Consider the following 13,356-nt stretch of genomic DNA (forward strand, 5'->3'; position numbering starts at 1 on the left):
ATTCTTCCAAACAAAAAGTGTTACATTGGAAATCACCATTGGTAAAGGTTAATGACCGCGATTTCCAATATCAAACCAAACAGCTGATACATGTTCAAAGAAAAAGTATCTGTGACAAAAAGTGTAAAGCTAATATTACTTTTGGTTCGTTTCGCTGTACGGATATCGTTCTTATATGATATTATTACCCAACAAACATTTTGATCAAAACATTCTTTAGCACACAAAAGGTTATTGAAAATTTTTGCCCTCCACCCAAAATGAAACTAGGAGCAACTACGGATTATTAGTAACGTTTCTGATTCTTACCCCAGGAATTTAACTCATGCTTTTGATCAATTTATTTAAAGATAACTACCGACTAAGTGTAAATACATAAAGTTTGTCACTGCAATAAAAAAAAACACATTACTTTATTCAACGATAGTGAAATAAATTATTCCGAGACAAGTGGTTGTCTCGGTTAAGGGAAGAAGTAATCTATTTCAAGATATCTTTCCATCTCCTACTTGCATTTATAATCCTTTGAAAATATATATTTTACCTCCCTTATTTCACCCACTCCTACTTCAGTATCTTCTCTAAAGTTATCCATAACCAATCTTCATAATGTCCTTGAACCAATTCATCAGATTAGCCGATAGATTGGTAGAGTTTGACGCTAATCTCACTGACAAACAGACTCCTTTGTCTTCAACATTTATCATAGAAACTCATCAAGAGGAACTAAAAACTATTTGGGATGAATTTAAAGTAGTTTATAGTCAGTGCCTCTCAGATATAGAAAGGGAAAGTTCGGAAAAAGACGGAGAAGATAAAGAGGAAGAAGAGGATTCTGACGATAACGTCCTGCTTACTGTGAAAAGCAAGTTTCAAAGTGCATATGCTACGTACTGTCGCAGTAGTGCACAGCTCAAGGAACTATTACATAGCCTATCCACTTCCAATTCCACACCTGTTTCGGTAACTTGTCAGAGTCCATCTATTGGCCCACAACATGGCTTCAAACTACCCCCCTGCGAAATACCTATATTTAGCGGAGAATATTCATCATGGCCCACGTTTAGGGACATCTTTACAGCCATATGTATAAAGAATACAAGGCTTAGTTCCGTGGAAAAACTTTTCCACTTAACCCAAAAAACTCAAGGGGAACCCCACGAAATAGTCAGTAAATTTCCATTAACCAACGAGAACTTTGAGCTAGCTTGGACAAACTTGGGTTCCCGTTATGAGAACAGGCGAGTGTTGGTGAATATTCAACTAAAAACCCTGTTCAGCCTTCCTAGCATAACTCAAGAAAATGGGAATTCAATTAAGAAACTCCATCGAGACATCAATAACTGCATCTCCCTTCTAAAATTGTACAAAATTGATGTCGAAAGTTGGGGTCCAATATTTGTATATATCTGCTCCAATCGTCTCCCAGAGTCTACGCTCACTTTATGGGAACACACGTTGTCCAATAAATCAGAGATCCCACAATGGTCCAGTTTGGATGCTTTTCTCACCAATCGTTACAGAACTTTAGAATCTGTCTCGGAAATAAGGAAGAACGATTCTAATTCTTATAACTACCCCCAAAATAAGTCAGCCAAAGGGAGATCTGAAACATCTTCCAAACATGTTCGTACTTTTCAAAACAAAGTTTCCGAGGACACATGTAAATTGTGTTCTTCTGGAGTTCACGTCATAAGGAAATGCCCATCGTTTTTAAGGATGAGTCCCACTCAAAGATACAATGAAATTAAGAAGAATGGTCTCTGCTTAAATTGCTTTTCTAAAGTCCATACTGTCAAGCTTTGTACCAGTAAATTTTCGTGCCACAAATGTAACAAACGACACAACACTTTACTTCACCAAGAAGTAGTGTTGCCATCTACAACCAATGTGTCCAAAAACCATGCTAATTCAAAACCTAGCTCGAATGCTGGTACATCTAATTCTTTCCACGTACAGTCCACTAATTCAAAAATTCAGAGTTGTTTCACCACAAACTCCATGGCAGTCTTACTCGGTACAGCTCTCGTTCATGTTACACACAATGGCATGGATTACGTGGCCAGAGCATTGCTGGACTCTGGCTCTGAAGGTTCCTTTATATCTGAGAAGATCTTCAAAACTATTCGTCTTCCTTATAAAGATATTTCTGCCCAGATATCGGGATTGAACAACACCATATCTGCATCCGTACACAAAGAATGTTCTATAGTTTTAACTTCAATTCAAAATAGCAACATAAAACTTCCGCTTTCTGCTCTAGTAGTTCCCTATTTAGCAAGCGATTTGCCGTCCAGAACTATTGATCCTATGTCTTTTACAAATGTCCCCGATCTTCCCTTAGCCGATCCCCGTTTCTACGAAAGTTCCAAAATCGATATACTTCTCGGCGCAGATGTACTTCCTTTCGTTATGTTAGCTGGAATCAAAGTAGGCATCTGTGGTTCGCTTATGGCACAAGAAACGGTGTTCGGTTGGGTCCTTTCTGGCCCTGCTCCCCTCCCATCTAACCCCAAAAAGACCACGATTATATCCAACTTCTGTGAAATCTCCTTAGACAAGGCGATTTCACGGTTTTGGGAGGTAGAGGACCTCCCTCGAAAAACTTTCATGTCTCCATCGGAAAAATATTGCGAAAACTTATTCGTTTCCACAACAAAAAGGACAATAGACGGAAGATACGAAGTTCATCTACCTTTCAAACAAAATTTTCCTCAGGAAGTGAATATTGGGCCATCTAGAAACAGTGCCATGGCTCAATTCTTCCGGAATGAAGCCCGGCTCCTACGTACACCGGAATTTAAAAAGGAATACGACGATGTCCTTAATGAGTATATCACCCTTGGACATATGTCAGAGGTGAAATATGATGACTCTGCTCGAAATTACTACTTACCGCATCATGCGGTAGTAAGGCCCGAGAGCACAACCACCAAAGTGCGCGTTGTTTTTAACGCTTCCTCGGCTTCTGCCAATGGGGTAAGCTTGAACGATGTCCTATATACAGGTCCGGTCCTACAACAGCATCTTATTGTCCTAATCCTCAACTGGAGATTATACAGATATGTCTTTAACGCGGACATTACAAAAATGTATCGCCAAATTCTGGTAAACCAACGACATACATCATTCCAACGAATCCTTTTCCGGCAAAGTCCAAAAGATCATGTTAAAGACTATGAACTGAAAACGGTTACATTTGGCGTAAATTGCGCCCCATTCCTGGCTATACGTACCATGCTACAGTTAGCTAAAGACGTAAAAAATACATATCCACTAGCCAGTGAAATACTCCAGCACTCGATGTACGTTGACGACATCTTGGCTGGTGCTCATACTGTAAGAGAAGCAAAAGATTCCAAAGAACAACTGATTCGTGCCTTGAATTCTGCAGGCTTCTCTCTCCGCAAGTGGACTTCAAACTCGAAAGAAATCCTCTCAGATTTTCCACCAGATCATCTTCTTTTCGAAGACTTTCTGGAGTTTGAGGATCATAGTACTGCCAAAACTTTAGGCATTCGTTGGAATGCATTATCCGATACATTCTATTTTTCTATAATTCCATTTCCCAATCCTCCTAAGTATACAAAAAGGGAAGTTCTATCTCAAATTTCTAAATTGTTTGATCCAGCTGGCTGGCTGTCACCATGTGTAATAATCGCAAAAATTATTATGCAACAAGTATGGGTTGACGGCACTGGCTGGGATGAAATTATAACCCCAGATTCCTTAAAACTATGGAAATCCTTTGAATCTTCATATCCTTCTATTAAATTCATACAAGTACCTAGATGGTTTGGCTATAACTCCACAAGCGAAATTCAATTCCACGGGTTCTGTGACGCCTCGGAAAAGGCGTATGCAGCCGCTGTTTATATCCGTATTAAAAACGTACATGGAATCCAAACACACTTAGTGTGTTCCAAAAGTAAAGTAGCACCACTAAAAACGTTATCTATCCCAAGGCTAGAGCTATGTGGTGCTACCTTACTTGCTGAAACTGTCGACACTATTATCCCTCAACTTCGATTTCCAAGATGTCCAATATTCTTCTGGACAGATTCTACCATAGTTTTGTCCTGGCTCTCAAAACCTCCTTGTTGTTGGAACACTTTCGTTGCCAACAGAATATCCAAGATAGTAGAAACATCCAATCCATCTAATTGGTTCCATGTCAAATCTGAATCCAACCCAGCAGACCTTGCCAGTAGGGGTTTACATACGCATGACTTAATAAAAAACGATTTGTGGTGGTATGGCCCCCACTGGCTTAAAGACGATCCCACTAACTGGTCTAAGAGCAATACTGTGGTGCCTGACACTAGTCTCGAAAAGAAAGTTCTCAAAGTTCATTTCGCGTATGTCGAAGAGTTCGAAGACATTCTCGACAATTTCTCCTCATTTCCGAAAGCAATACGAGTTGTTGCATACATATACAGATTTATTTTCCAAACTCTTCCGAAATACAAATCCAAATTTGTCTTCGTATCCAAAATAGTAACAGCTTCCGAAATGCAAGTAGTGCAAAATCGGCTAATATCATTGATACAAAAGGTTTGCTATCCAAACGACTACATGGCTCTCTCCACCAAAGGTTCTCTTTCATCCAAGAGTCAACTGCTAAGTCTAAACCCTATTCTTGATAGCGAAGGAGTTATGCGGGTGTGCGGTAGACTTGTCTCCTCTCCAGATTTGTCAGAAGATGAAAGACGTCCCATATTACTTCCTTATAAATGCCAATTCTCACGGCTTTTAGTAACCTTTCTCCATGAATATTGCCTTCACGGCGGAAATCAACTGGTCCTTAAGTTGATTCGTTCTAAATATTGGATACCCAAAGCGAAAAATCTTGTCAAAACAATAATACACAGATGTAAACCCTGTGTATTATACAAACACAGATGTCAAAAGCAGCTGATGGCCGCCTTACCTCCTGAAAGGACACAATTCTCACGTCCATTTACACAGACAGGTCTCGACTTTGCCGGACCTTTCGACATTAAAAGTTATTCCGGTAGAAATTGTCGTATTTCCAAAGGGTACGTGTGCGTTTTTGTCTGCTTCTCGACAAAAGCCATTCACTTAGAAGCAACATCCGATCTTTCTACTCCAACCTTTTTAGCCGCCTTCAGTCGATTCATTTCTCGTCGAGGCTGTCCTTTACATTTGCATTCTGATAATGGTACTACCTTTGTCGGTGCATCCAAAGTCTTGGCCAAAGAATTCATCCAAACTTCGCATGAAGCCATAATATCAGGCTATGCCCACCAAAACTTATCCTGGCATTTCATTCCCCCGGGAGCGCCTCACATGGGTGGCCTATGGGAAGCTGGGGTAAAGTCCTTTAAAGCCCACTTCAAGAAAGTCGCCAAAAATTTTAAGCACACTTTTGAAGAATTCCAAACACTTCTTTCTAAAATAGAGGCGTGCCTTAATTCCCGTCCATTATCTCCAATGTCCCAAGATCCGTCGGATCTATCGGCCCTCACACCTGGACATTTTTTAATTGGCTCGCCAATTTTAGTTCCAATCGATCCAAAAATCGACTCCAACCCCATGTCCATACTCAATCGCTGGCAACGCCTCAAGGTAATACATCGCCAAATTTGTATAAGATGGAAAGATGAATACCTAAAGGAACTCCATCGTCGTCATAAGTGGCAATTTCCTCAAGATAATTTAAGAGAAGGTATGATGGTAGTTATCAAAGATGACAACACTCCACCGAACTCATGGCGATTAGGTAGAGTTACAAACACATTTCCAGGCCGTGATAATCTTGTCCGTATAGTTGAAGTCAAAACTGAAAAAGGCACAATAACTCGGCCGGTTACAAAACTTGTCGTGATTCCGTTAGAAGACACAATATCTTAATTAAAAACGAACAACTATCCTTATACTTACTCTTGCCAATGTCATTGTCTTACCCATCGAACTTGTAATTATTGTAGTAAACATGCCAAGTCATAAATCGCCCTGTAAAAATAAGCCAAACAGTGTTAATGCTTCCAAAGGAAATTTGCGTCGAAAACAATACACCTGCAGATTATGCCGCCAACAACATGCTCTCCGGAAATGCAAGCGTTTTCTGGACATGAATACAACCAAACGCAGAGAAATAGTCCACACCTATGGCTATTGTCAAAATTGTCTCGCCCATTCCCACTCCCAAGGAAATTGTTTTACAAAAACGGGATGCAAATATTGCCACCACCAGCACCATTCCCTGCTTCACATCCATCCTATACTCGAGGAAGGAGTTCGGACAAGAAAAAGCCCAGTAAGATCCAACAGCATCAATTCACGAAACCAATCGCAAAGGAATGATTCACCAAGTCGTGATTTGAATACAAGAAAGAGGACTTCCTTGACTACAAGTGAAACCATTACCGCCTCATTGACCGCCATTTTAAAAGGAAATACCGCTACCTTGCTCCCTACAGTCGTTGTTCAAATCGATAGTCCCAAAGGAAAACATAACTTGCGTTGCTTATTGGATTCTGGCGCAAGATATAGTAGCATCTCGTCTAAAACTGTTGCCAATCTTGGGTTAACAACCTTGACATTGAAAGACGAAACCATTTGTCCATTAACATTACATTCCGTATATGATACGGACATCATGATAGAAAGCACATTGCGCATGACCAACAGAATAACCACGAGAATACCCGACAAGTCAATATCCCAGTCATTTAGATCTAACTTTAAAAATCTGATGTTAGCTGACTCTTCTTTTTATAAATCTAGCCCAATCGACGTGATCCTTGGGGTAGACATATACTCTCGCATACTAAACGAAGGCATAATTACAAGGGTCGGTCTTCCGACTGCGCAAAACACAATCTTTGGTTGGTCACTTTATGGCACTTGTTCACTATAATCATCTTCCTTTACATACTAAACATTGATATGAATTCTTAATCGAAATGGGCACTTATGAAATAATGTAAACTACTCCTGAATACAACTTATTTTTCTATAATTAAATCAATGAATTTTAACCCTCTGATAGATATAAGGCTATGAATTGTAAACTAACCTACCACATAAGTCATAACGTACTAAAATTACAATTTGTATATGATGATCTTCATGGAAGTTGTCAAGGAATGTAATTTGCAACTACGCTGCAAGGGGGCCGGCAATGTTTGTGCCAAACAACACTAAAATCAGCAATGAAATCCCTAACTGCCAAAACATACAAAAATCCCCAATTACTTTACCAGCAATTTTAAGCTTAATATTGGCATCATCTTTTCTGTAAAAATTGACATAAATTTTTCTGTAAAAGAAACTGCCTTGACAGCTTCCGCTCAACGTACAAAAAACTTCTTTCTTGTTCAACATCAACTGCCATACTGGTAAGATCTATGATCTCAAAATAAATCCAAATTGTATCAATCCATCCTGAAACCACATCTTTGTTTTCATTTTTTTTCTTCCCCACACTCCTAATTGGACACATCCATTCCAATCTCTCTTGGAGTTGCAAAGACAAAGTTATTACTTTGTTTCTTTGCATTGTGCTCATTGTGTTCTATTACAACACCAGGTCCAACACCCCCGTTGTCCCCAACAGGGGGTAACTCCCGCAATGCCGTATATATAGTTGTTTGAAAAACGTTTATTAAAGCTTTGAAAATTTTTCCCTACTATATATTAATTATATTGAAATCGGTCGAGATTTGTAAATTGTGTGCAGAATTTGCAGAATTTGGACTAAAAAAATTTCGAAAAATATTTTGAAAAACGTTCAGATTTAAGGTCATCCTTTTGTTAAAAAATATCACATGATTAGAGATAAGGAATAATAATAAAATATTAAATCTCTGATTCATTATTTAAGGAAGTGTCTTTGAGTCAGTAGAAGTCATCATTATAGTATGCGTGTACTTTTAGTTGGAGAAAATCAAGGCTAAAATTATTAAATATCATATATCTGAGAGACTTCTTAGGTGGGATGGGCGAAAGGGAAACAGTTACCTATATTTACTTTAGACATGTCCTTATCCTTATTATTATTATTAGATTAAAAATTGTCAATGCAAGTGGGAGTTACCCTAATAGTAATTTAAGGTGTCACAACAGCTTGATATATGCTCTTGGAAAACGTTCTCAATCTTAACATTATTCCTAATTTAATTCTCTTCTTTAAAGGGGACATTTATGGTGACGATATCACATTTGCAAATGTCACCCACTTAGGTGTAGTTATAGTAGGAAAGGATTTAGCAGGAGTCTTAATACCTGCACCATACAAAAATACCATAACAACTGAATGTGTGGAGAAAGCCTTCATATCTGCTATATTTTTGCATTAATGTATTTTAAAGAATAATTTCAATATAAGTATAGCATTCCATTATATTTTATCTTGGTCGGGGTAGCGAAGCGCACCGGGTTCAGCTAGTACCATATATATGATACCAAATTATCCAGCAGTGGAGGCGACGGGATTAGCAAATGAGCGTGTTGAGCATAGTCGTACCAACCCCAGTGACACCATAGTCAGGGGGCTCACAATGGAAGTTAACAGGTTGGTCGTTGAGCATAAGCGGAAAAAAATGCTAGATCATTCGAAGAGTTGTAACATTAGAGCCGGAATAGGTGATTTTTGTACAACGGTTTAATCACTCTCGAATCCTGCAAAAGGGGAAGATAGGGCCTCAGTTAGGTTAGGTTAAAGGACACGCAGCTGTCGTGTTGGACTGCCCCTCCACTCGGAGACCTTATGGTCCATTGTGTTCATCCTATAGTGTGGGTTGGAGAAAAGAAAGAAATAAATTGCATAGAAGGTATCGAGGAAAGAAGTAAGAATACTTACGTAAGTACTATGGATTGAAAGACAATTGAGAAATTATTTTAGATAGGAGAGCGAATGAGCTGGGTTTGCCATATTAAGGTGCTGTATTTCGTTCATGTTGAATCCACTTCAGACCCTTGGCGAGTAGAAGCAGTGTTGTCGGCTCGGCTTGGCAGAATGTTGTCAGATATGTTATTGTATGTTCACCCATTGTTTGAATTCTCCTGGTCATGAGCATTGGACAACGGCATAATAAGTGCTCAATCGTCTCTGTTTCTTCTTCATCTACGCATAATCTGCAGCAGTCCGTGGAGTCATCTCTATCCCATTTGCAGGTCATTGATCTTAGTCTGCATTGTCCCGTAATTACTCCAACCATTAGTTTGAGGTCGGGTATTTTCATAGAGAGTAGAGAAGTGGTCTTCCGTCTGGAGAGGTTGGGCCAGATTGCCTTTGATACCTTACAGCGAGGTTCGTTGTTCCAAATCTGACCAGCCTTCTCCCTGTGTACTTGTTCTAAGAGCCGCATGAAATGACACAAGGGTGGCTTGATTGAGTTATCGATTTCGATGTCGTGTGACTTAGATCCGCGACGCGCCAGTTCATCCGCTTTTTCATTTCCCCCGATGTCGCAGTGCCCCGGGACCCAGCGCAAGGTAACGATTGATCCTAGGGCCTCCAAAGCTTTCCTGCAGTGCAAGACCGCAGGAGACTTCATTGAGTGGGATCTAAGTGATTTTAGGGCCGCTTGACTATCCACATAGATAGTCATCTTGGAGCCATCGGTATAAACCTCTATACCGGGTATAGGTGGGGAGTTGTGGGTCCAGGCTTCTCTGTCAGGTATCCGAACTTCAATTTCGTCGAAGTGTAATTGTGGTGATATATAGTCACTGATTACCTCCGATCCCACTGATAGTCCAGATCGTCGTAAAATAACAGCGTGGCCATAGTCGAAGTTGCGCCATGAGCTTATCTCCTTGAGTCGGAGAGCACTCTTTGCTGCCAACTCTTGCACCACGAGATTCATCGGATGAAGATCCAGTAATACATTGAGGGCAGCCTGTGGAGTGCTTTTCATGGCAATGGTAATTAAGAGAGATGCCGCTCTTTGAACGTTATTAATCTTGTGGAGCAGGGATAAACCATAAGTCAGAATAGGGCGAACTATGGTCGTAAAGATCCAGTGGATGACCTGTGGTTTCAGTCCCCAACTCTTACCAATAGAGTTCTTGCATGAATAAAGGGCTATAAGATCTCTCTTGGCACGTTCTTCGACATTCCTTTTCCACGATAGTTGATTGTCCTGGATAATGCCAAGGTACTTGGCCTCTAGAGAGAGCATTAGGGCCACTCCATCCAGCGTTGGTAGGATGAATGGTTTCACTTTTCTTTTCTTCGTAAATAGAACCAGCTCTGTCTTAGATGGGTTCACCCCAAGTCCATTGTTGACTAGATCTCCTTGCATGAGTTCCGATAGCGTTTGTGGGAACTTCCCGCTGATCATTATGACCACGTCATCAGCATAAGCTATTGTTTTTATTCGTAGTTGGTCAAATTCCTCAAGTAATTCGTTAATCACCAGGAGCCACAGCAGTGGAGATAGTACGCCACCTTGTGGTGTGCCCCGATATTTGAATTGATTATCCTGCCGCTAAGCATTCCATCGATCCAAATGATCAGTGTGGTGGAAACCCCTAAGTTCAAGAGTGAATTGTGTATGGATTCGAGTTTGACGTTATTAAAGACGCCTTCTATGTCAAGAAATGCTGCTAACGTATAATTTGAGCCCATCATATTCCTCTCGATTGAACCAACGACTTCATTTAGTGCAGTCTCCACCGATCTGCCTTTGATGTAGGCGTGTTAGGCAGGACTTATAACACTGTTTTCAAGCTTGGACCTTATTGCTAGATCAAGCAATCTTTCTAAGGTTTTCAATAGAAAGGTTTTCAGATTAGTCTGCATTATGCGAAGCGGCTGCTGCTTCCGTTCCTCCACTACTTTCGCCCTAGGCGGAATCTGATCCATCCTAGACCAAAATGTAGTTTGCCCTTTCGAGTCCTTTGGTAATCTTGCCCCTGAGTGTCTATTGACACCCTGATGGCAACACCTCCATTTTCCGTATTGTGGCTGATTGGGGTTTTGTCTGCTGAGTATAGTCAGTATGCGTGCGGGATCCACAGGTGGAGGTGGCACCCATGCTGACAACACTCTTCTGAAAGGGACCTCTTTGACACCAACGACTGCCAGTTGACACCCCTCCCAGAGTTCGCCAAGGCCCTCTATCGTGGAAGTGAGGAAATCCAGAGATTCCCTATTTTCACAACAGATGACCCTAACGCCTCTGTATGGAGCGGCACTGCCAAATTGAGTGTGCTTTGGACACACTTCCAGAGTGTTGAGTGTGGAAACTGTGACCTTAAGCCCCCGCATCGCGCCAAGATTGTTATCCCTGGCGGGCCTCAGTTACGTTTGGCGGCGTTACTCTAACTGATCTGAAGTGCAATTTGTTTCAATCGGCAGTTTGTTGAGCACCCTGGGAGTAAAACGCCGGAGAAAAGAGTACTGCGTCGCATTAGATTTCTTCCTGCCGAGCATGAACTACCACAATTTACAACGGATAATGTTGCGAATGTCACCAGGAACACTAAATCATTCAAAGCGTTGGGCTCTGATGGAATCTCCATAGTAATGCTAAAACAGCTGGATGAGGCGGGAGTTGAGTATCTTGTCAAAATTCTCAACCTGTCGCTAGCCACTTAAAGTCTAGCAATTCCAAGCCTAGAAAATGAATAGGGTGGTACCGCCACTGAAGCCAGGGAAAGGTGCCAGTAACGGTGAATCGTACAGACCGATTTCGCTTTTGTCGTTCGTAGCAAAGACCCTTGAGGCTTTCATCCTCCCTCTCCCCCTGCGTCAGCACAGCATGACAACAGCGCTGCACGCCATCTCCACACAAACATATTAGGTGAGGACTTAACCAGCCAACAAGCCGTATGATACAACAGTGATGGTGACGTTCGTCTTATCAAAGGCCTTTGATATTGCACTCAAGCACTCCACGCTGTTTGAGGACATGGAACAGACTATCCTTCGGCCAATTTTGAAATGTTGGATAATTGATTATATGTGTGAATGCTGGTTGTACGTGAAATTCTGGAACAAAAAGTCCCGTTACAATGAAACAGAAAGTTTCTCAAGGTGGGGTGATAACTCCGGAACTGTTTAACCCCTAACTTTCTGTCCACCAACTTAAGACGGCAGTGAGATCGTAACGTATGCGGGTGATTGTACGATCTTGGCGTCAGGTACCTTCCATGATGATATATGTGGAAAACAGAATTCATATTTGTCTGATCTTACTACCAGACTTCCGACCACAAACAACCCAAAAAGTGTAGGGCTCACATTCGACAACATGCTCATATCGTCCGCGCATGGCACAGCAATCTGCGACAGGCTGAAAAGTAGCAGCAAGGTTCTCAAGTCCCTAGGCGGCAGCAATTGGGGTGCATATCGCTTTCGGTGGTAAGCTCTGGGGCGCCAGTTTGGTCCGCGAATAAAAATGTAACGCGATGAAAAATATTCAGCCGCCCTGTGAACTGCAACAGGGTGCCTCCTCATGTCTTCAGTGGACCATCTACATGAGGAGCCAAAGATTCTGCAGTACAGCAACTCAATATCATGCAGTATTTGCTCGGGTGTTACCGTGAGAGTCATCCTAATCACCATGTGATGGATAAGACCCCCTCCCCTCCCCAACCAGGCATGTCAGGAGGGTTCTTAATAATCTAATTAATTAAAAGAGAACCCCTAAATTAACTAGCCTAGCAAGCAGGTTTATCGTGTGAATGCGGAGAACATCCCGCCTCTATTGCAGCTGAGGAGCGACAGTTGCCACGACAAACCAGAGTAGTTTTGGTTCAACTACCGGTTTCAATATAATTTGGCTAATTTATTTCTGGATAAAATTGCGTCACACATTGCAAATACTGTTGTTGTTGCTGTAACACCATTGGCAACGTCCAGGATTTATCTTAGTCCCTTTTTCATTACAAGCGGACACTGATCTCCCCGTGGTGTCACCTGGGCTAGCTGCCTTTAACACCCGTTAAAGGTAGTCAGCTAAGATGTGCCGCGCGTTCATAGATAAGAACGTTAAAAGCTTGGGTTTGGACGCAGGGTTAGTAACCCTCCCCTAGAAAAAGCAGCCTACTATGAAAAAACAAAAGAAAAGAAAAACAAATCCCTCAAAATTTGACGACCCCCGCAAACGTTTTAAGGACCATGATCTGCGAATCTTGACCTTCTTCAACATCAGCTTTATTTGCGCTCATGCTCCCACTGAAGACAAGGACGAACTGGCCAAAGATATATTTTATGAGCGCTTAGAAGATACATATGACCGTTGTCCTGCCCATGACATTAAAATTATTCTAGGCGATTTTAATACCAAAATTGGAAAGGAAAATATCTTTGGCCCAACAGTCGGAAAATTCAGTCTCCACAGTGAAACATCTGACAATGGTATGAGGCTGATAGACTTC

At 41.3% G+C, this 13,356-nt stretch overlaps 1 protein-coding gene across 1 annotated transcript in view; it reads left to right on the forward strand.

Annotated features, from left to right (window-relative positions):
* The first annotated feature begins 609 nt into the window (after window positions 1–609).
* The window catches only part of LOC141392106 (uncharacterized), a 33,386-nt gene continuing 20,639 nt past the window's right edge, over window positions 610–13,356 (forward strand). The window contains exons 1-3 of the mRNA XM_073965095.1: window positions 610–2,583; window positions 2,719–3,406; window positions 4,499–5,589. Of these exons, the coding sequence (XP_073821196.1) occupies window positions 610–2,583; window positions 2,719–3,406; window positions 4,499–5,589 (3,753 nt within the window). The remainder of the gene's footprint in view (window positions 2,584–2,718; window positions 3,407–4,498; window positions 5,590–13,356) is intronic.

Source organism: Musca autumnalis, unplaced genomic scaffold (genome assembly GCF_047663935.1).
Source record: "Musca autumnalis isolate F117 unplaced genomic scaffold, ASM4766393v1 scaffold_1, whole genome shotgun sequence".
NCBI lineage: Eukaryota > Metazoa > Arthropoda > Insecta > Diptera > Muscidae > Musca > Musca autumnalis.